The 21,133-nt window shown below is 37.5% G+C and overlaps 1 protein-coding gene across 4 annotated transcripts in view; it reads left to right on the forward strand.

The window, feature by feature from the left end:
* EMB (embigin) overlaps positions 1–19,777 on the forward strand; it is a 29,366-nt gene extending 9,589 nt beyond the window's left edge. For 2 of the 4 annotated variants that reach the window (XM_052775737.1, XM_052775734.1), the window contains 8 exons: positions 2,103–2,201; positions 4,431–4,605; positions 5,845–5,933; positions 9,499–9,626; positions 10,806–11,088; positions 11,880–11,913; positions 13,905–13,978; positions 15,209–19,777. In XM_052775737.1, the coding sequence (XP_052631697.1) occupies positions 2,103–2,201; positions 4,431–4,605; positions 5,845–5,933; positions 9,499–9,626; positions 10,806–11,088; positions 11,880–11,913; positions 13,905–13,962 (866 nt within the window). In that variant the 3' untranslated portion in view covers positions 13,963–13,978; positions 15,209–19,777. Of the gene's footprint in view, positions 1–2,102; positions 2,202–4,430; positions 4,606–5,844; positions 5,934–9,498; positions 9,627–10,805; positions 11,089–11,879; positions 11,914–13,904; positions 13,983–15,208 lie in introns of all 4 variants that reach the window. The other 2 variants (XM_052775736.1, XM_052775735.1) reach the window with 2 other exon arrangements.
* The last annotated feature ends 1,356 nt before the right edge of the window (positions 19,778–21,133 follow it).

Here is a 21,133-nt window from a genome sequence, read left to right on the forward strand (position 1 = left end):
TCCTTCCTTCTTCCAGCCTTCCTGGACCCCTTTGCCCTTCAGGACTGTCTCCCAAGGGACTCTCTCAGCCAGTGTCCTGAACAGGCCAAAGTTTGCCCTCTGGAAGTCCATAGTAGTGGTTTTGCTGACCCTCCGTCCTTACCTCACCAAGGATCGAGAATTCTATCATTTCATGGTCGCTAAGCCTGAGACAGCCTCTGACCACCACATCTCCAACCAGTCCTTCCCTGTTTGTAAACAGTAGGTCTAGTGAGGCTCCTCCCCTGGTTGGCTCGCCTACCAGCTGTGTCAGGAAGTTATCTTCCACACACTCCAGGAACCTCCTAGATTGTTTACTCTCTGCTGTGTTGTATTTCCAGCAGACGTCCATAAAGTTGAAGTCCCCCATGAGAACAAGGGCACAGGATTCTGATGCTACTGCTGGCTGCTTGTAGAATGATTCATCTGTCTCTTCAACCTGGTTGGGTGGTCTATAACAGACTCCCAGCACAATATCTGCCTTGTTGGCCTTCCCTCTCATCCTTAGCCATAAACACTCAACCTCGTCATCACAATTATGTAGCTCTGTACAGTGAAAACACTCCCTAAGATAGAGAGCCACCCCACCACCTCTCCTTCCTTGCCTGTCCCTTCTGAAGAGCTTATAGCCATCCATCACAGCACTCCAGTCATGGGAGTCATCCCACCATGTTTCAGTGATGGCGACTAAGTCATAGCTATCCTGCTGCACGACGGCTTCCAGCTCCTCCTGTTTATTCCCCATGCTGCATGCATTGGCATAGATGCACTTGAGCTGGACAGCTATCGATTCCACCTGCAGCATTGGCATGCCACCCCCAGGCTCATCTCTGGTGAGCCTAGTTTTATCCCCTGCCCCCTTCGAACCTAGTTTAAAGCCCTCTCTATGAGCCCCGCCAACTCATGAGTGACAATCCTTTTCCGCCTTTGAGATAGCTGGACTCCATCTGTTGCCAGCAAGCCCGGTGCTGTGTAAACATCCCCATGATCAAAAAACCCAAAATTCCACCAATGGCACCAGCCTCTGAGCCACGTATTAATCAGGTGTGTTTTCCTGTTCCTTTCAGTATATTCCCCTGCCACTGAAGGGATTGAGGAAAACACTACCTGTGCTCCCAATCCTTCCACTACCCCAGTTCCCTGAAGTCCCTTTTGATTGCTATTGGACTTCTGTCTGTGATCTCATCACTGCCAACCTGCACAACCAATAGTGGGTAATAATCAGAGGGCTGAACCAGACCAGGGAGTTTCCTAGTAATGTCTTTTACCCAGGCCCCGGGGAAGCAGTAGACTTCCCTGTGGGATGGGCCAGGTCTGCATATTAGGCCCTCTGTCCCCCTCAGAAGGGAATTGCCTATGACAATTACCCTCCTTTTTCTTTTTTCAGAGGCTGTCAGAATGTAGTTCTCCCTTGCAGAAGGAAAGGAGTATATTTGAGGCACATGGTCATTATTGTTATTCTTCGCGTGTGGAAGGGTATTCCCTGCAGTATAACAGGAGTTTTGTGGAGCAGTGAGGGACCCTGACCATGTTCCAGTGGAGCACAGGGCGTTCTTGCCTCTGCATTCGTTAGAGCTGCATCTAGATTAGATAGCCTATCTCTTGCTTTCTGGCTGTGCTGTAAATTGTAGTGGCTTTGGGAATGGCGGTGTTCTGTCCTTCTGTTTCTTCTTTTTTGTTGTTCTAAAGTTTATTACTTTCCCAAGCTCTACTTAAACACTGATGTAGTCCTATACAGTTCTAGGACCCACCTGTAACCTATAGGTCACTCTTTGAATCAGGCTGTGAAATAGGTAGTTATGACCTCTTTAGAGTATTGACATTCACAATTACAACATTATATTAAATCTAGAAACCATCTTCTAAAATGGCATAATTTCTATAAGTGACCATACAACACTGCTGCTTTAAAATTCGGGCTGTTAACACGCAAGGTATATGAAAGGATCTCCACAGTAGTCAGCATTTGGCAAGCTCCTCTTTTCCCCTAAGATTACTATAAGAAACAATTGCAATACCGTATTGACACTCTGCTGTGTGATTACCTTTATAGGATATAACATATCACTTTGCTTCCCCCACAGCCTTGTTAGGTCCAGATCTTACCACACAAGAGTTCAAGCAGGCAACCAAAGAGAACGTGTCTAATGTCACCTTTGTGGAGTATGAGGTACTCCTACCTGGTGAGTGTTATTTTCTCTTCCAGTTATGTTACATTGAATGCCTATGATTACACACAATCTTTTGTACGAGTTGTAGAAGTATCTAGGATGGCAACTTCTTGATAAAGTTAAGGTGCTCATAGTGAGCATGTGATAAGCTTAGTAAAAGAAGAGATGAGTAAGTTTGTTGCACTATTGAGTATTGTGTTCTAATAACTATTTTGCAGTAGAGAATGAGATTCTTACTTTTTTTTATTAAAACCACAGGTAAAAACAACTCATAGATATCTGTTCCCCCAAATTGTCAAGTGACAATTTCTTTGCACTAGTGAATCCTCCTAGAGAGACCGTGTAAGCTAGGGTACTTGTTAACCAGCAGTTTTTGTCAGCTTTGCAGTGTCAGAGGAGTTAAAGTATGGAGAGTAGGCAAGATAAGCATCTTCTTAAAATAGGTGTGAAGTTCTTAGTTGCCAAGTAATCATGTATAACTAATTTCTTGAAAAACTGATCTAACTGAAATCTCTCTCAATTGGAGATCAGTTAGCACTCCTTTCCAGAGTACTGGTATGATATTTTAAGGACATAATTGCACAGCATTTATGCTGTATTTTCTTCTAGCAGGAAACTTAAGGTAGTGTCTATTCCTTGTTCTGGCACATGTACTCTTGGTACAGAGGTGCACCAGATATCAGTCTTGCTACTGGTTAATCTTCAACAGCATAGGGTTTTCATGTTCCATTCATTTAAAGTGTGGTTTTCTTTTGAAATAATCTCAAAAGGTATGGGTTCTATTTTTAGCCAGTGTAATTAATCTGACTAAAACTTTTGCTACTCTGAAACCAATTCCATTTGTAAAAGTACTTTGATCATAAGTGACCTCAACAAGGTGAGTTATGCTTTGCTCATTTATTGAGTGTAATGGCTCTAATAAATGAGTTGCAGTAACTGACTTTGCTCTGCTATGAAAGACTGAGGTGTTGCACCTCTCAGTTTATCTCCAGTTCAACAGATCTGTAATATTTTGGCTGGGACTTGGAGTTCTGGGCGTGCTGTTCTGCAGGCTGTAAATGTCTCTGACAGACCCAGTGAAGTTCAAATATTCTATGGGAGTATCTGGTGCTTCCACTTCAGCCAGATTTTGCTGCTGCTTTGGTATGACTTGCATTACTGAGTCAGTGAGCTATACCTCAGAACTTCCTTTTCTCTCAGAAGGAGTTTGAGCTGTGCAGCACAGCTGTGCTTTTTGACCATCAAGTACTACAGGGTAGGTCTAGGATTGAGATAAGGCCTGGAATAAATTTTCGTGGAGTATTCAGATGGCATAGCCACACTTGTATCTAGAAGATGTGAAAGAAAAGGCCAATTACAAAATAAAATGTCAGTGCTGATGGGTGCAAAGTCAGAGGTGTTTTTTTATAAGAGGCTATTTGTATGCATCAGAAAAGATACCTGCTGTTGAAACCTGCTTTTGGATATGCTCATTTTATGCTCAGGGAGTTCGTTAAAAGCAAAAAAGCGTCAGGCTTTTCTACTGTTTTGGAATGTTTTCACGTTGTAGTTCTACTGGCTTGCCACTAGGAAGGCAAAGGCAGCCATGAATGGGTTTGAAGATGATTTAGTTTCAAGTTGAGTAGCTGTAGCGTGAACGGCCAGATCCAACAATGTTAAGGTTGTGGATTTTATCAACAATTTCACTATGATCTCACAGTATCATAAAAATCTGCAACTGGCTAAAACCTGAATGCTCATAGATATTTACAAGTGTAACTCTCTTTTGATTATATAACTTCTTATACTTACTAATATTTTTAATAAGTCCTGCTTTTTTAATACCAAATGTGAAGTCAAAAAGGAAGTTTAGACTGAGAGCCGTCATTGTTCCCTCTGGTGAGAGCTAAGTATTTAATATATTTTGGTTTGCGTTAAATTACGTAGAAGCATAAGTCTGTCTTGCTTTCAGTAAAATGAGTATCTTCTGTTTCTATACTGGAGCTCTCTAGGAAGTTTACCTACAGAATGGAATGACTGTCATTTTTGTAATGGATGTGTATCATACCTCAGTTAATGGCTTAAGAAAATTACTGTCAAACACTGTCTGATTTTGCAGGGTTTTTTTTTACCCTGGAAAGTATAACAGCAGCACACCGTTATCTACCTGTAATCCAGCATATGTAAAACACAATCTTTGAATCACTTCTTCCCTCAGAATGAAGAAATATGTTTTTCATAAATAATTTCTTAAACTTTTAGGTGTTTCTGGTACTTCCATGGAAAAAAATATCACTTTGGACAGTGCAACGATAATTGAACTTTCATGCAGATTGGACAACAAATATTCTCATTTGAAAAGTCTTCAAGTGACTTGGAAGAGGGGAAATGAAACAATCAGACACATTGATAAAACTGAAAACAGCTGGAGCATCCAGTAAGTGGCACTCTTTACAGTTTGACTTGCAGGTTCTAATGAGTTATCACATGCATATACACTGCCCAATACTAGTCATGTATATATTAGAAGAGAGCCAAATGTGCTGATCAATATATGCCCATAATCAACATATTGAAGGTGCAGGAAAGGAGAAAGGTTGCAGTTACCTCAAGACTGGAGGAAGAGCTCCTGTTCTTCCTCTAGTGCTGGCAAAACAAGGTTTCTTCAAGACAGGAATATAGAATAAGGACACAGTTCTTTGAGGTCCAGTAATTCTGTTCAGTATGTGAAGTAGTAATTCCAGTCTGAGATTGCTAAAATACCTCCATTTTTTTCTACTCCCCTACTTTCCACACTCTTTTCCACCTTTGTGCTGCTTTGGAGGTCTGAAAGGCATCAATGGCCACTTTTTTTTCCTTCATAATAAGCAAAAGAGAGAAAAAATTAGCTTTATGGTAAAGATGTGTTGTATTCTTTTAAAGGTTTTCTTAACTTTTTCGAACCTCTACAGAGACTCAAGAAATACTGTAGAAAATTTTCTTCCAATTGATACAATTTACTGTTGGACTTTAAAAATCTGTAAATGGGCTAATTTTAACCACGTAGTCTCCAGCTGATTCTGTATAGCTTTGGTTTCTTAACATCAATAGTATTTGTATAAAATTTCTATGATAGAAAATGTGATGATAATGTTCTGTCACTTTTCTGCTATTCCATATAGGCAAACACAACCATGTAAATCTTTTTCAAAGCACCTGTGAAATGCGTAGTTTGCCAGCAGAGATGATGTTGGACTTCATTAGATGGCAGCTCTTTAAAACAGTTCAGTGTTGAAGCTATGCTAGCCATTGACTAACTGGCTTTAGAAAGAGCAAACCATTTAAAAAATCTCTTCTGCAGTCCTGCGTGGGTATCCTCTGTAGTTCACATGGTGAACCCATGTCTAATTTGGTAACCTGTAGATCATACTGCTTAAAGATGTTTGGCCTTCTGTGAGTAACAACGGTGAAAATGGTATTTATGTTCCGAGGTGTGCTTGTGCTCTTCTGTTTTCTTAAAAATGTCATGCTATTTCTACATTGTACTAAACCTGAATCCTAGTGTTTCAGTGATGTATGTTCCCTGCTCCACTACTAATATCTGCTGGTTTATTTAGAATGTTAATTAGCGTCACTGATAGTTGTAGGACAAAAGAAAATACAAGCAAAAAAGCAAATTGATGAATTTTTTTTTAAGATTGAAGATCTTGGATAGCAGTAAGCTGGGAAGTTACAGCTGTATTCTGAAAGGTGAAGAAGAAATCAGTGCTATGTTTTATTTACAAGGTAATTGTGCTTAATCGTAATTTATTTTATTTATTTTGAATATTGCTTCACTTGAGCATTGAACTCCTGTATTAATATGGTTTCTGGATAGTATGGAAATGGCAACTTAATTTGATAAGCTGTGACTAATATTGTCAAGCTAAGTGAGGATCACTATCAAAGGCATTTCTATAGCTTGGAGGGAAGAAGAATTTTGAAGTAAAACCTAAAAGCCTTTTTACAAAATTTGCTAACAACCAAAAGAGCATATAAGCCTACTTTTTTCCTAAATGAGTAACTGATTTCCCGTTCCCTCTCCATCCCTACAGCAGGAGTGAATACTCAACACTTACTGGGGGGTGGGAGGAAAGGATGGTGCCTCAGGTAAATTCTTCAAAAAGCAGAGCCAATGACTTGAAAGTTTGGCCTGAGATTTAGTGCTACAAGAGGAGCAATGGTTGGCAGAATGGAGGCAGGGGTTTGGACAAATTCAGTTGTATTTCTGAAACACCAAATTATTGCTTTAGTGCATCTTTCATTCTATATAATATAAGAACAGCACTTACATTTAAAGTTAGTGTGCTTCATTGGGCAGTATGAGTGCCCTTTCTTCTATTCTCTTCTCCAATAATGTTGCCCCTGACAGTAGTAGGCAAAATCCAGTTGAATGGAAGATGTGGAAATGAAACAAATACAAGCTGCTGACAACCTTGATCTCTAATGGGAGCTATTCTCTTCTCTTTTCCCACCATCCAAACTTTGCAAAGAACAAGGCAGGCATTTAATCTGTGAAAGCTCCACAGACTGTGATATATAAGAAAGATTCTCCCTGAACACAAACTCCTAAAAACCTTAACTCTTCAAATAACTGCCCTAGCCACAGCTGAACTAACCAGCATGGCTCTGTAATTCTCAGTTCTGCAAGCTGCCTTTGTTCAGTAGGATGTCTGGTCATGTGACTTGAGGAAACACATTCATGTATGTTCAAATCTTGAATAGCAATGTTGATATCTGCTTTCAAACCATCAGTCAGGGGAGACTAGCTTGCAATGCTGAAGAAAGAAAATTGTAGTTTATTCAGATCTTTTAATCTCTAAAAATGATTATATATTTTTCTTGACAACATGTGGGTAAGGTTTAGTTGAATGGCTACCCAAGTCTGTTTAGATTAAAAAAAAAAAGTCAAAGGAGACCTTATTCTTTTGAAAGTATACAACAACTGTTTCAGTAAGGGCAGGAATGACTCAACAGGGAAGTCATCTTTTCCAGAACAGTGCATAGGACTGGTTGATTTATTACAAGAAGATGGGAGAATTGCTTCATAACGGTTGAATGCTGCCACTTCTGATGCCATAAAAAGTACTGGCTTGACACTTTTTAAGATTAATGCACGAGTGAAGGAAATGGGAAAGAGAAGTCCTTGAATCTTCCAGTCAATAATGCAGAGAGAACAATTCTCACACTGAAAGATGAGTAATGTGTTGGTATAGACTCAGTGGCTAAAGTCATCACCACTGTAACTAACTGCAGTAGCTTTTCTGCTAGGCAGTTAGGCATTGTTGGATGTGTTGCCTCTCTTCCCCTTCTCCCCCATCCTGGCTTGCATAACCCTGCAGATTTTGAGGAGTTAAGCTTTTACCCAGGTCTGCAGAAAACATTGAGATGCTTCAAATTTGAACTTCAAGGAAGTTCAAATTAAACATGGAGACCATTTATGGATATTTTAAAATGGTGTGATAATGGTGTTGTAATAGCTATATTAAAGGGTAGAATAAATTAATTTGTTTCCCCTTTGTTCAGGGATCCTTAAGCAGCTGTCCAGGTACATGCGCTATGAAATAATTCTGGTCTTTAAACGAGTGTGGAAATCTGACGGGTATAAATTCTGGTGTGATCACCTGTCCATCTCTTCAACAGCTTGTTTTTTCTGTGCAGCAGCAGTGTTTTGTCACCAAATTCTGGGTGATCTACTTGCAAAAATAGCTGGCGCACAGCATATTTCACTGCATGCATTCAAGGATTAACCACTCTGTTACAGAGCCAGATACCAGAACATTCATGTCCTTAATCATGGCTAATGTGTTCACATGTGTTGCTGGTATGTCTATAGCCGTGCTTTGCCACTGATCAGCATGACTAAATCCTTTGGACTACCACATAAACCTGTTGTGCTGGATATAAGGGGTTTTTGATTTGTTTTCACATGCTCCATTGTTTTTTTTTTCCCAGCCTGCTTTTGTTTTTTCTCTTCTATAAATTGCAAAGGAGGTGGCAGCAATTATTAGTAAACTTGTCCCTTTTACTGACAGCAGCGAGGATACTCTGCCACTACTCTTTAGAAGGATAGTGTTTAATGATTAAAACAAATACATATGGGGTGAGAAGACTTCACTAGTAATGAGGCTAGATTGATGTATGGTGCAGCAAATTCTGAGGTTGTAAGCAGTGTTCTTGTTAACATATTGGTTTCATATATATTTCTGGAATGGAAATTTTAAAGTTTGAATACTCATGAGAAGTGAACTTTTCAGAAAAATTAATTTGTGCTCAGACAGTCAAGAAAGGGAGGGAACAAGAACAATCCTAGTTTATACCAAATTGTTCCATCATAACTGCTGAAAGCAAATTCTTGGCCTGTTTAGTCTAGTGTGACCAATATAATTTAAAAGATGTACTGGATCTGTACTTACAAGATGGAGCAATGAAAGTTGAAGTAAAATTTAAAATAAATGGATGTGAGGAAACCATGCTGGTAAACATCCTGATAAAGAGGGAAAGAAGGGGGAAGCTGAAATACATACTCTGGCATAATATATTTGCACAGGTCTAACTGTCTGTGGGGTGCCTCAATATATTCAACAGCCTTTTTTGGGCTTTTGCTCTTGGAAGGCTGTGGAGCATCTGCCGTTATAATGGCTGGGACAAGTAACTCTAAAGTTATAAATTGATGTCTTGTTTCTTGTGGCCTTATTCTGTCCTTAGCAAGATTGAACCAAAAGTCCTTTTTACTGGCATGCACCCAAAAGTCATTACTTCAGTTCAGAAAATGTTTGTAACTACAAAGCTTTCTCAATCTGCAGTTTTGTCTTAATTACAAAAAACGTTCTCTGCATGCACAGCTTGCAAGATACCAATATATGGCAGCATTATGGCTGGAATAGACTTCTATCACTTTTTGTAGATTAAGTGAAATTGCAGAAAAATTAGTACCTCTGTTTCTAGTGTACTAGAACTGAAGCATGTAGCTCGCAGCTGTCAAGGGAGGGAAAGAGGAAATGGGCAAGGGTAGAAGTCACAGTCTGATTATCACTTTGTTTTCAGTATTAATTGGGAACTTTTAAGATCATACAGCAACTGAGAACAGAATTCCTGTAGTCTTCTGGACAAATTCTGTATATGGAATACCAGCCTGACATGGCTCTTCATTTAGGTCATGTCATGAATGATAGAATCATCTATGTTTTTAAGGGAAAAGGAAGTGAATGGACTGCTATAAACATGTATCTAAATATATTTTATCTTTTTGTAATACTGTAATTAAAACCTGTAGCTCTCACTTGATGAACTTTTTCCTACTTGTTCTTAGTACCAAAAATTGAAGGAAAAGAAAAACCCATAGTCAGTTATGAAGGAGATTCAGCTATAATGATTTGTAAAAGTTTTGGCTATACTCCCATCGCTTGGACCTGGTATATGATCAATGGAAGTGAACAGGTAAGGTTTCCATCTGTTGGCAAAGCAAAAAACAAGTACAGACCCTTTGTAAAGTATAATGACTTTTCACTGTAGGCTCTACAAATTTTATTTCCATTAAAGTTAATGTAATTCTCTGTACATGGAAAAAAATCTGTTACATTTAGAAGTATTCATTATTACAGGGATGTATTTTTTGTTCTGGTTTGTATGATGTTTCTTTCCCAAAAAGTCCCTGCCATACTCTTACAGCCCAGATAAGACTCCCCTGATTTGTTTTACTCTCGAGATACTTGTTTTTACTAATATTAATGATGGTTATGTTGCTCAAATCTTACTACTTGATACCAAAAAAATCCTACTATAGTAGGACACTGTTAAAGGCATGTAAGGTCTTGGAGCCTTGAGGGAGAAAAGGAGCATGTCCCTTCTCTTCCTCGCCCTCCAGATACAAATAATTCTGTATCTCCCAGCTTGTCTGATGTCTCTGGGGCACTGGACCTGAAGGAGGTCGTCCTGTGGTAGAGACTGCTGTGCCACTTGATTTTGAAGGAGCTGAAATGTCTTCTTACTTCAGCTCTTGCCCTAAAGTCTGTGAGGAAAAAATCTTGCTCAGCAATTTCCCTCTTTCACATACCCACGTTTCAGGTTCCCCCTTAGCCTTGGAAGCATAGCCACTTTGTTCTAGCCCTTTTCTGGGGGAAGCACTGTCAACTGAGAGGAGGTACATAGATCTGTCTCCTCTATACTGCTGGAGAGTATCTATACTGCTGGAGAGTAGCACTGACTTCTGAGACTATCAACATAGTTCCCAGTGAAGCAGCATTCCCAGTTCAGCTTCCCTGAAAGTGTATGCTTTGTGCTGTTGTGAAACCTGGATGTTAGATCCTGACACTTGATGCGGTCTTTGTCAGTGGAGAGTCAATAGAGTCAAGAGTACCTTTCATCTGATCTTAGACTAAAACAGGTCAGACAACTTGTTCACTGAAAGTGCATGTTTTCCTCCCTTGAATGTAAAGGGAACCAGGTTGGCCAGCTAAAATAAATCTTTCCCTTGGAGATGGACTAAACATGCTTCACAAATGCCACTTGTTCTTAATTCATTTTACATCTCTCTATATAGACCTACCTGTTGACAATATAAATTTGATTTAAACACTTTCTTATTGCATTAATGAGACTTGTGGTTTTTATTTTTAGATTGCCATTAATGACTCTTTACTGGCGGACAAGTATGTAATTAACAGCGTATCTGCCAATGTAACCCATCTGAAGATACTGAAGCTCACCAAGGAAGATGATGGTGTATATTGGTGTGAAGCTGCTTTTGAATTAGGGAGAAGTAAAGGAAACCTGAAGCTTAAAGTCCTGTCCTTCATGGTGCCTCTCAAACCCTTTTTAGCAATTGTGGCTGAAGTTGTTATTTTAGTAACTATTGTTTTCCTTTATGAGATGTATTCGAAAAAGAAAGAGAAATGTGCAGGTAAGTCTTTTTAGTCTTTTCTACCTTTCCACTGAAGTTGCAGCCAAAGGTAGAAAGGTGTGACCCATAGCACTTCATATATGAAGTTCAGTGTGATTTTTCACATCTATATTTCTTCTGATAAAATACTTTCTTCTAGAACACTGCATTATTTTAGATTTTTTAAAAATCTGTTCCATGAGTCTTGAATTTAGGTACAAAGTGCTTTCAGTCAGCAATACTTTGCCATGAAAGGTTTGATATAGTCCTTATTTTTTTCCTTACCAGACAAAGGAATTTAGAGGCTATAGTTTTGGGGGGAATGCTTAGGAATGGAAGCAACTGCTAGTAGTCTTGATGGGAGAAACTTCTGTCAAGAATTGAATAACAAGGAAAAGTGCATTAAAACAGAATGCACTAGTGTTGGTTGCTGAACCTAAGGCACACATAGGTGAGCCGAACTAGATGTGCAAAATGAAACAGAAATTATATATATATATAAAATATATATGTCTATGTATTATACAAATATGCATATATTTCTGCATTTTATAAATATATGTATATATTATATAATATATGTATTAAAATCAGATTCATAAAACTTGATCAAAGTAAGGTTTTTGACAAATTTTCAGGTAATCCATTGAATAGAGGAACAAGATAAATTTGTAATTCAAATTAGGAAAACTAATAAAATGAAAAAATAAGGGTTTGTTTTGCTTAGACATGGAGTGAATAATACAATTAAACAGAACTTTTCTAGCATTTGTTAAATTGAGACCTTATGTAATGCTTTTTCTGTTATGCAGAAGACGAAAAAGAATTTGACCAAGTTGAGCAACTGTAAGTAAACAATATGTATACTATAGTTAAAATATTTGCATATTACAGTGTTATATAAAATTATACCCTGTTGTTGACTCAACTGCTAAGGGTTAATGATGAATGCGAAAGTACAGTTTATTCCTTTCCTTAAGACTTCCTAGTTCCAGAGTGCGCAAAATGCTGTTTTCTACCTGGCACTTAATTCTGGTGTTTGGAAGATATTTCACCTTTTTGTGAGAGCACCGTGTGTCCTCATTATAAACTGATTGTAAAAGGCAGTAACTATGAGGAAAATAACTTTCAGGTAGAAATTTTATAAAAGAGGCTTTCCAGTTTTTTTTTTCTCGTAAGTATTTTATTTGTCCAGGTTAACATACATTTCTCTCATTTGCATGTGGTCAAAGCCATAACTGTCCTAGGTTAGCCTCTAGTTGTTGGGGTGTTGGGAAATGGTTGGTGTTGGCTGTTTTGGTGGTAACTCCAACCCCTCTGGGGGGGGACTGTCACTGCACTGATGGCTTGGGCTCCCTGGGCATGGGAACAGCTGCACTACTGGAGCCAAAGGAGCAGGTGTAGGCACTTCTGTTGTTGTTTTTCTGCTTGAGGGTTGGTGCTCCCATGCTGTCTCCCCTCTCCTTAGGATGATGCATTTCTAAAGGCTTGCTTGCTTGCTAAAATAAGCTCTGCTTCTCTCCCTCTGCCCATCCTTTGAAGCCCAGTCAATTCATTTGGCCTGTTAACTTCTATTTTTAAGATGCAGCCTAGCAGTTCCTCTTTTTAGGTGTCCAGTCTACTCCAGTTTTCTTCCCCTCAGTCCCTTCTCTCCTCCTATGTTTATCTCCCCTTTTTTGTCCTTCTGAGTAGCACTGTTTTTCCCTTTTTGAATTTCTTGCTGCAGTGACCTTCTTTGTTTCCCTGTGTTGTATTCACTTTCCCATTCCTTTTTCCAGGGCTAGCTGAAAATAGATTTTAGTGCTTTTCCCCTTATCTAAACAGCTTTAAAGCTGTAATTCAATTACACTATAAAGTGGGGATATGTCTTGGGAATATAGGATGCTATTATACTGCTGAGTGTTTGGGGATATGTCTTGGGTTGAAAATTGAATAATTGCCCTTGTCGCACAGCCCTGCTTCTTATAAACATGCTGAAACTGTATTACAATAGGATTGTAACACAGTACAGTGCACTAAAACAATGTTTTCATGCTTGGTGAGATGTGGGATGTGGTTTTGATCAGCTGCTTGATCTTTACTTTGGAGTTCTATCTTAGATAAACATGTATGAGGAAAATGTATTAAACCATGTACTTCTTGCATATTTTAATAACTGAATATTATTTCAACTACTGGCTGTTCAGAAGATAGATTTGTGTACCAGAGAAGATGGCTCCAGAGGAACTTTTCTGGTCTATGTCAAGTGATGACTAATATACAGCTAAACTGGGTTGAGGCTATAATTAAAATGTCATATCCAACAATGTATTAGGTGGGAGGCTAGTGATTCAGAAACAGATTTATTTTTTTTTTAGCAAGAGAATTGTTAATTCTAGTCTTGCTTGTGACCAACACCATAGAGCTAGTTGTAGGTACTCCAGAAGGAGCAATCATATGACTGTTTCAGCCCATGTTCTGAGGATGTTGAGCTGTATATTGCTTGTATATTATTTGAGCATTCACTTTGTATACAAATTCTATACACTGAATGAAATGACAGCACAGCAATCATTTCTGGGAATACTATCACTGTTAACTTCTGCCCAGAACTTTGTGGGATTTTTGAGGGGGATTGAGTTGAGCCTTTACTACTTGGCTGAAAGACCTCAAGAGTCAGTATGTTGGTTGCTTACATTTTTTTTTAATCTGCTTTTTTCTTATAACTTCATATGCTAAAATAGATAAAATCGAATACGTTGTAGATATACTCTGTGATTGGATTGGGGGACTGGAGTGACTGTGCTCATCCTATACTTAAAAGTTGAGTTTTGGAATTTAACCTCTCTTTCTTACAGAAAATCAGAAGAAAGCAATGGTCTGGAAAACAGTAGTGCTAGGAACAGAAAAATTTAATCTGGTTCCAAAAAAGGTAAGTAAGAGATGAAACACAGAGCAGAGTTTACTTTTCTCTTGGGCGGCCTAATGCAAGGATGAAGAAATCCACTGTGCCATCCCAATCTTTTTTTTTGTGGGAACAACATAGTAATAGAACCATTGTTTAGATAAATCAATATATAGTCATTCATGATGTAATATCAGCAAGACAGTGAGTCCAAAATGTTTTAATTCAATGCTGTTGTCATTGTGGTTTAATAGTTCTGTTCACCCATGCAGTCCTTAAAATAGGACACAGATTAACCTGCTTAATAACTTGGCTCCTGATTATGTAACATTTCTGTGAATGCCAGGGTAGGTGCTGGGATGCATAATAATTGCTGATATATCCAAAATCCTACTCTTTCAGACTGTATTTTGCGTGTCAACTGAGTTTATGGAGAAAGGATGCAAGTGTAATAGCAAGTGTGGAATGTGACAGCACCAGAGATATGAAACAAAGGATTATAGGAGTCTAGGAAAGAAGGCAGAGCTTAATAGATGGTGACGAAAGCAATTAATGGTAGAAGAAACAAGCAGAGGATATGTAGCCCTGTGGAAGCTATATAATGAACTTCCCTGATTCTCTGCCCTCTTCACAGTCTAATTACAGGCTGCTACTACTGATGCCAGCTGGAAATGCTTGTCAGAGGATGGTCTGTCAGTTGAGGACCAGTCCTACACACTCTAGCTATTTCCCCTTGTTATTCCCTTTCTGCAGCTGGCACCCCAATCTCTCATCTCAAGATCAGAGGTGTGAGTGACTTTGCATTTATGTCACTGCTGGTACTGTTTTTCCTCATCACAAGCCATCTGCCTGAAGGAAGATTGTTTCTATACCCCTTGTTTTAAAGGACAGAAAGAGAAGTGTCAGGTAAAGTTCATATAAAGAAAGTAACAAATCAGAAAACAATCAAGAACAAATACTCTCCAAGAATATATTTTCTCTTCTGTTTCCTGCATGTTATTGTGCTTGTTGATTGCTGTGACTTAGGTTCCCAAGGATTTATCCCATATTGGATCTAAGGTACCATTCTTGTAAAGTCCTTTTGGCCCATGACACTCAGTGAATTACTAGGGATTCAGATTTGCAAACTGAACTATTCAAAAAAATGGCAAAATACAAACTGCAGTGAAGTTTATATTCAAAGAAATATGGGATATTAGGCAGCAAAATAATAGAATTCATCTTATAAGGAAATGTGTTTATACTTTTTTAATTCAGCAGATTTAAGCCAACAGAAGTGGAAGTCATCACAAAGCTACAGAAGATGTATGTGACTATGCATTTTAAACATCCACTATGCTTCTAAGTAAACTCCTCTACACATATGAGAAATAAGATGCTTTTAAAATAGCTGTGAAACTGCTCATTTTATACAGATCATAATGTATTCTGATGTACTGCATTTAGACCTTTGCTGTCTGTAACATTGTCACTTTACTACTAAAAGGCAGTTTTTACATGATCAGACTTCCTGTTGGTTTATGACTGACCTGTTTGATTTTGTCCTAAATTGGAACTAATCTTGCATTCACGGAATGAACAGGTAATACAGAATGGGCCTATTATCTAAGTGTTACAAAGCTGGACTTGCAAGATCAAAAAAGTATTTCCACCAAAGAAAATGCCTTTTACTAGCAGGTGAAGCAATTGTGACACAGCTATTTTTACCAAAGAAATGGTCCAAGGGGAATCTTTGTCATGATTTAAATGAAACATTAACAGTTTTGCAATTTGCTCTGAACAGTAAAATGTCTTCATTCTAACTTTTCTTAGCTTCATTTAAATGAGAAAGCAATATAGGTACGTTCTGAATATTTAAGATTATGAATTTTCTTAAGATGTCCTGCCATATGTCTGTGGTACTATGCTGTAATTCTGAATAGGCTAAATACTTAAATACTGTACAGATCAGATATTTCAGTGGTATTTTGGTGTAGATGAAGGAAGGAAGGGGGGGTACAGTACCATGTCAGAATATAACTGAAATAATTCCTTACACTTGCAGAAATTACTACAGGATCTGAGAGCTGCAAAACCAGTTTTGTAATTTATGCAGAACACAGAAATTTCACAAATATATCTATATGGTTCTTATCATACATCCTGTCTAGTTGGTACTTTTACTTCTTGCAGCATACTGTATTGTTCCTTAAACTCCTCTCAGAGCACAGAGACGGTCTTGAGCAGCTAAAATTTTCAGGGTAATAGGATAAAGCAACATGAATACCACTAGTTCTCTTATACATAAAATTGTGTGACGCTGCTGTTAAGACTTAGGATATTTCTTTAGAAGAGCTAGTTGCCATAATTTTAAATCTACCATTTGGTATGTTATGCATTCAGAAATTGAAAAATGTGCAGCTAATAGAAAAACAGTTGATTGCATTGGTTGCCTTTGCTAATCCAAAAGAAAAATAAGAAAAACTTCCATTTTAAGAAAGGGAAAATTAAAGTCTTCGGAAGAATTTCTTCTTTTAACAAAAATGTAAGTAAAAAGGCAGCATTTGCAAACTCCTTAGGGAAGTGAAAGGAAAAAATATCTAAATAGAATTTCCTCAACTGGTCATTTCTCTTTGAACATAAAGGAATACAGAAAAATAAAGCATAAAATAGATTTAATTACCTTCCTTTTTTTTATTTTACTGTTCTTATGGGTTATTTCAGAAAGCCTAGCATTGGCTGTTTTGTTGGAGATGGGGACAAAATCCAGTCTGATCTATGCTTTTTTGGTTTTCATAGTTTATTTTGCAGCTTTAACAACTACAAGTTAAAAGTCCAAATAAAAAATGGAAAATATAAGCATTAAGTGATTGACTGTAAGGGCTGAACACTGATAAAGATTTCCCTTGTTAGAATACTGTGTTTATTATATTTTGCCTTGGAGTTTCTATGCACTGTAAAAACCAGAATGCGTTTACAGGTTTTTATATGAATTTATCATTGATATAATGGCATTTTTGTTGTAGCAAGTAAATGTTTGTGGTTTAAAAAGATTTACTTCCATATGTTAATTGTTTGAAACATATAATTTTATTTTTTTGTAGAAAATAGATTTTTGTAGGAAATTCAGTAGTAAAAAAAGTAAGCTTACAGATCTAAGAGTTAGATTCTAAATAAGGCAGAATTAATATCTTTTGCAACAAAAAGGAGGCTAGGTACTATTTGGAAAAAATTCCACCTTTTAATCAGAAATGGTAACAACTTATTTCTATCTTCAGTGAGCATTGCTATCTGATCTTGACATTGTGGTATGAAGTCTGGGCCAACATAGGCAAGTTACATGAATAGATGCTTTTTTGGTGTTGGCAAACAAGGGCTGCACTGAAGGCAGACAGGAACTGGAGAACCTGGACTAAGCATGGATTTTAGAACTGTGATGTGTTCCTCCTATCAGGACTATATTAGAATTTGGTAAAATTGGCTGCTGTAACTGTAGCTTTGTGTTCACCTGCCTCTAGCACATTCTGCTTGTCATATCTGCAGGGATTTGTGTTTTATTTTTAGGTTGGCAAGTAGTCATTTCATCTTGGTAAGTGGTTTTATTCCTCATATGTCTGCCTAAGTTCAAACCTTCTTGGGTTCCCCTACAGAGGGGAATAATAAATAATATTAAATTATAAATATTAAATAATTGGCATAATTAACAGTCATAACTTCAAAGGCATAAACTCTACTTTTTTTTAGTCCAGATACCACATAGGAAGCCCTGAAAATCTAGAAATGTATATTTTATGAGAAATAATACATTGTATATGTTCAAAACATTCCTACTGCAGTTGCATTGTATGTCTGTTTATTATGCAAACATAGCCTTCAATAAAACAAAAATTTGGCAACCTTAAAAAACCAAAAGTCTAGGCAATGATTTTTACCTCATTCAAGTGAAGAGATACCAAATGAGAGCCAAAACAATTCTGAAGATAATTCCTTCAAACAGCAGTTAGAGCTAAGTGTAAGGATCAAAAAATTAGTTTTAATAACAAACATTAATCTGTAATAATTGACTTACATGTGTAGGTTGAGTCTAACCATTACATTTGTTTGGCAGATCTTGTCTTCCAGGATCAAATTCTTGTTTTCTTGTAAGAGGTAGTATATTACTTGTTTCTATACCAACAAAAGCCTTATTTCTTAGAGGAAAAGATTCAAGTCTGCAAAAGAATCCTGAAGGGTTGTTTCCTAATGCTTCAAACTGGTCACTGCAAATTCCTCTTTTCCATAGGTCCAAAGTAGACACAAGCAGCTGTGAGACCAGATTCCTAGTGAAGATTGACAAATATTAGAAGAGTTTCCAAGCTGTGAGCTCAGGTAGAACTGTATGAATATTTCCTTAGGATGGAGACCTAAGAATTACCATGTAGTGGGCCAAGATAATTAAGTGATTAGCTACAGGTCATTTGACATGCACAAACCTGAGGAAGAGAGGAGAAACCCATCAGTATTGATGGTAACACTGAAAGCAGCATCCATGTGCCTCTAACTGTTTTTCAGCCAAAGAAAATAAGGTTTATATTCTGGCTTTAAATTCACCCTTAAAACTTTTCAACACTGGCTGCTGAGCAATAAAAAGGAGAAAAACTGACTGGTGTCTTCACTGTAGGGGAAGTTTTTCAGCTGAGTGGTTCCCTAAGTGTTGAGCTACCCAGCACATGCAGGCTGACCACAATTATCCACATCATGTTGCAGTTCTAGCTGGGAGCTTCCCAAAAATAATAAGGTGCAAGGAGTGAGGAAGAAACCAGTTCAGAATGGTTGTAGGGACATGGGAAGGACCTGCAAGTATCCCATAGGGGTCCTGAGGGACAGACAGCAGGAGCTGAGATGACTTGCAATTAGATGTGTACAGGGAAGGTTGTGCAAATCTGTAGGAGAAAACTTTTTTTTTTAGCTGTGCCATTCAGTGTTTGTGTGGGAAGTTCTGTACAGTGACTGAAACCAATCTGCCATTGCTAAGCACTTGCACAGGTGAAAACACAAAGCCATGTTATATGTTTCATAAGAGAATGGGAAGTTACACCCTTGGAAAATTTTTCTCCACTGGTTTTAAATAGTTTTGCAGTTTTGTTACTTTCTTATGCCAGAACATGCCTATATAATGCATTAAACAATTCTTTATGAAAAAACCCAAGTTCAAAACTTTACAACTTGTTACTGAAACTGAGTTGTTTGAATTTACTGTTGATAACTGAGTTCATTTTTGTAGCTGAATTTTATGAGACTTCAAACTTGTAATGTTTGTTCCATCTTAGCCAGAATGACTGTTTTTCTTCTGTACAGAAACTTCATCTGATTTGTTTTTCCATTCAGCCTTTTATTTAACTAAAGAAAGATTTTTGTTCTTTTTTATTACTAGGGCAATATTTCTATCAACTGACTTCCTGAATTATTTCCAAATTAACATTAAAAGTTATGTAACAGTGCCTTGAAAGAAGGAATTTGTTTACTGTAGTTAAGTTCATTTTTCTCTTTTGCAATATGTTTGTTAAAAGTTTCAGAGGAAACTTGACAGCAAAATCTATTTTTCTAGTGAAAGACTACTAAGCCTAATGCTTTTATCACGCTTGCCTTATTTTACATTCTGATTTTATACTCTGTGCTCACTCAACTGTTTTATTGTTTTGCTTGAGCAGTAAGATGTATACAGAAAACGCAATAGCCTCTGTATGTTTGATATATATGAAATAACAAGGAGAGTGGTTATGAGTAGTGTGAATTGATAATATTGTACTTACAAATAATTCCAATAAATTTAACCATAAAGAATCCATAAAGTGGAGAGTCAAATTATGCCTGGTGTCTTTGAGAGAAACAATCGGACTCTCTCATTTCTTTGTATTCGTCCATACTCACAGATCTTATTTTAGACCTAAACTGCTCGTTTGCTTGAGTACAAACTGTCTTTACTCAGATCTATAATATTCTAGGTAGAAATTGCCAAAGATCAAGTGATGTCCAAGTAATTCCTTTCTAAATGCACATACTGCATCTGGCCTAGATTCATACCTTCTAATTTGGACATCTAAGTTAAGAACCTATTCCCTCTGTTTCCTCTGTTAATGGGGGGTAAGAGGGGTGGGTGGGAAGGATTATCTTCTAGTAGAAAGTAACAGCTTAAATGGAATCTGGAGTTAGGCAGGGTAAATCTCAGCCTCTGAGACAGTGTTAATTTTTTATAAAGCACAATGTATCAAAACATATTTAAAATGGTATTAGTCTTCCCATGAAGACAAATCTCTGCACTTGGCTTGGGAATTGAAATATATACTAGTTTCTCCTCTCAATTATCATTTTAAAGGAGACATAAGGATGTTTCATTAGGTTGCCTTCTACTATGATCACAAATAGATGTAATGTGACATTTTCTTAGTATAAATGCTGTCTCTACTGTGTGAAGTGACATCTCATCCTTGCTGATTGTCCTATTTGCCTGAAGAGTTCAAATGAGATTAAATAATTAAAATAAACTCCACAGCAGCAAGTGTACATTCAGGCTCCCTTTTGGCAGTTGTTTTGAAAGTTTGTGAGCATCTGTTTCCCACTAGCACAGGATGGTAAGATAGGCATGCAGACCTTTGGAAGGGGATGGAGTACCATTAGCTGTATTTCTGCCACTTGGAATTTCTTGTACAGAAGGCGGCAAAAATATCAGACTAACGCTAACTGCTACCAATAAATAGTCACATCCTAAACAGGTGTAGGATGTACAGCCAAGATACTTGGAGGACAACTTATGGCTTCACTCTCTTAATTCTATTGCAGTATGTTTGTAATGCCAAATAGTTCTCTATTGTCTTTTTAAAAAATCTGCTATAGAAATTTAAAAGGCAGTATGTAGAAAAAAGAGTAATAGCAGAAGGAGTCAAAGTTTGGAGTTCTTCCAAAAGAAAGGAGTAAGAGGATTTATATTGTTTGCTGGTGATGGTTGTAGAGTCTTCTAAATGTATGCATACTTCTGAAAACCATAATGGAAAACAGTAGAACAATACTGTTTAAAAAAAAGTTGACAGCTCAAACACGTACAAGGGATTGGAAGGAAATCATCTCCACAGTGCAAATAAAATAGCAATAGCCTTTCCATGTTGTTTAACAACTGTTGTTTAATCCCTTTAATTCTCCTGTTTCTGTGGATAAAGGGCTGATAAT

Source organism: Harpia harpyja, chromosome Z (genome assembly GCF_026419915.1).
Source record: "Harpia harpyja isolate bHarHar1 chromosome Z, bHarHar1 primary haplotype, whole genome shotgun sequence".
NCBI lineage: Eukaryota > Metazoa > Chordata > Aves > Accipitriformes > Accipitridae > Harpia > Harpia harpyja.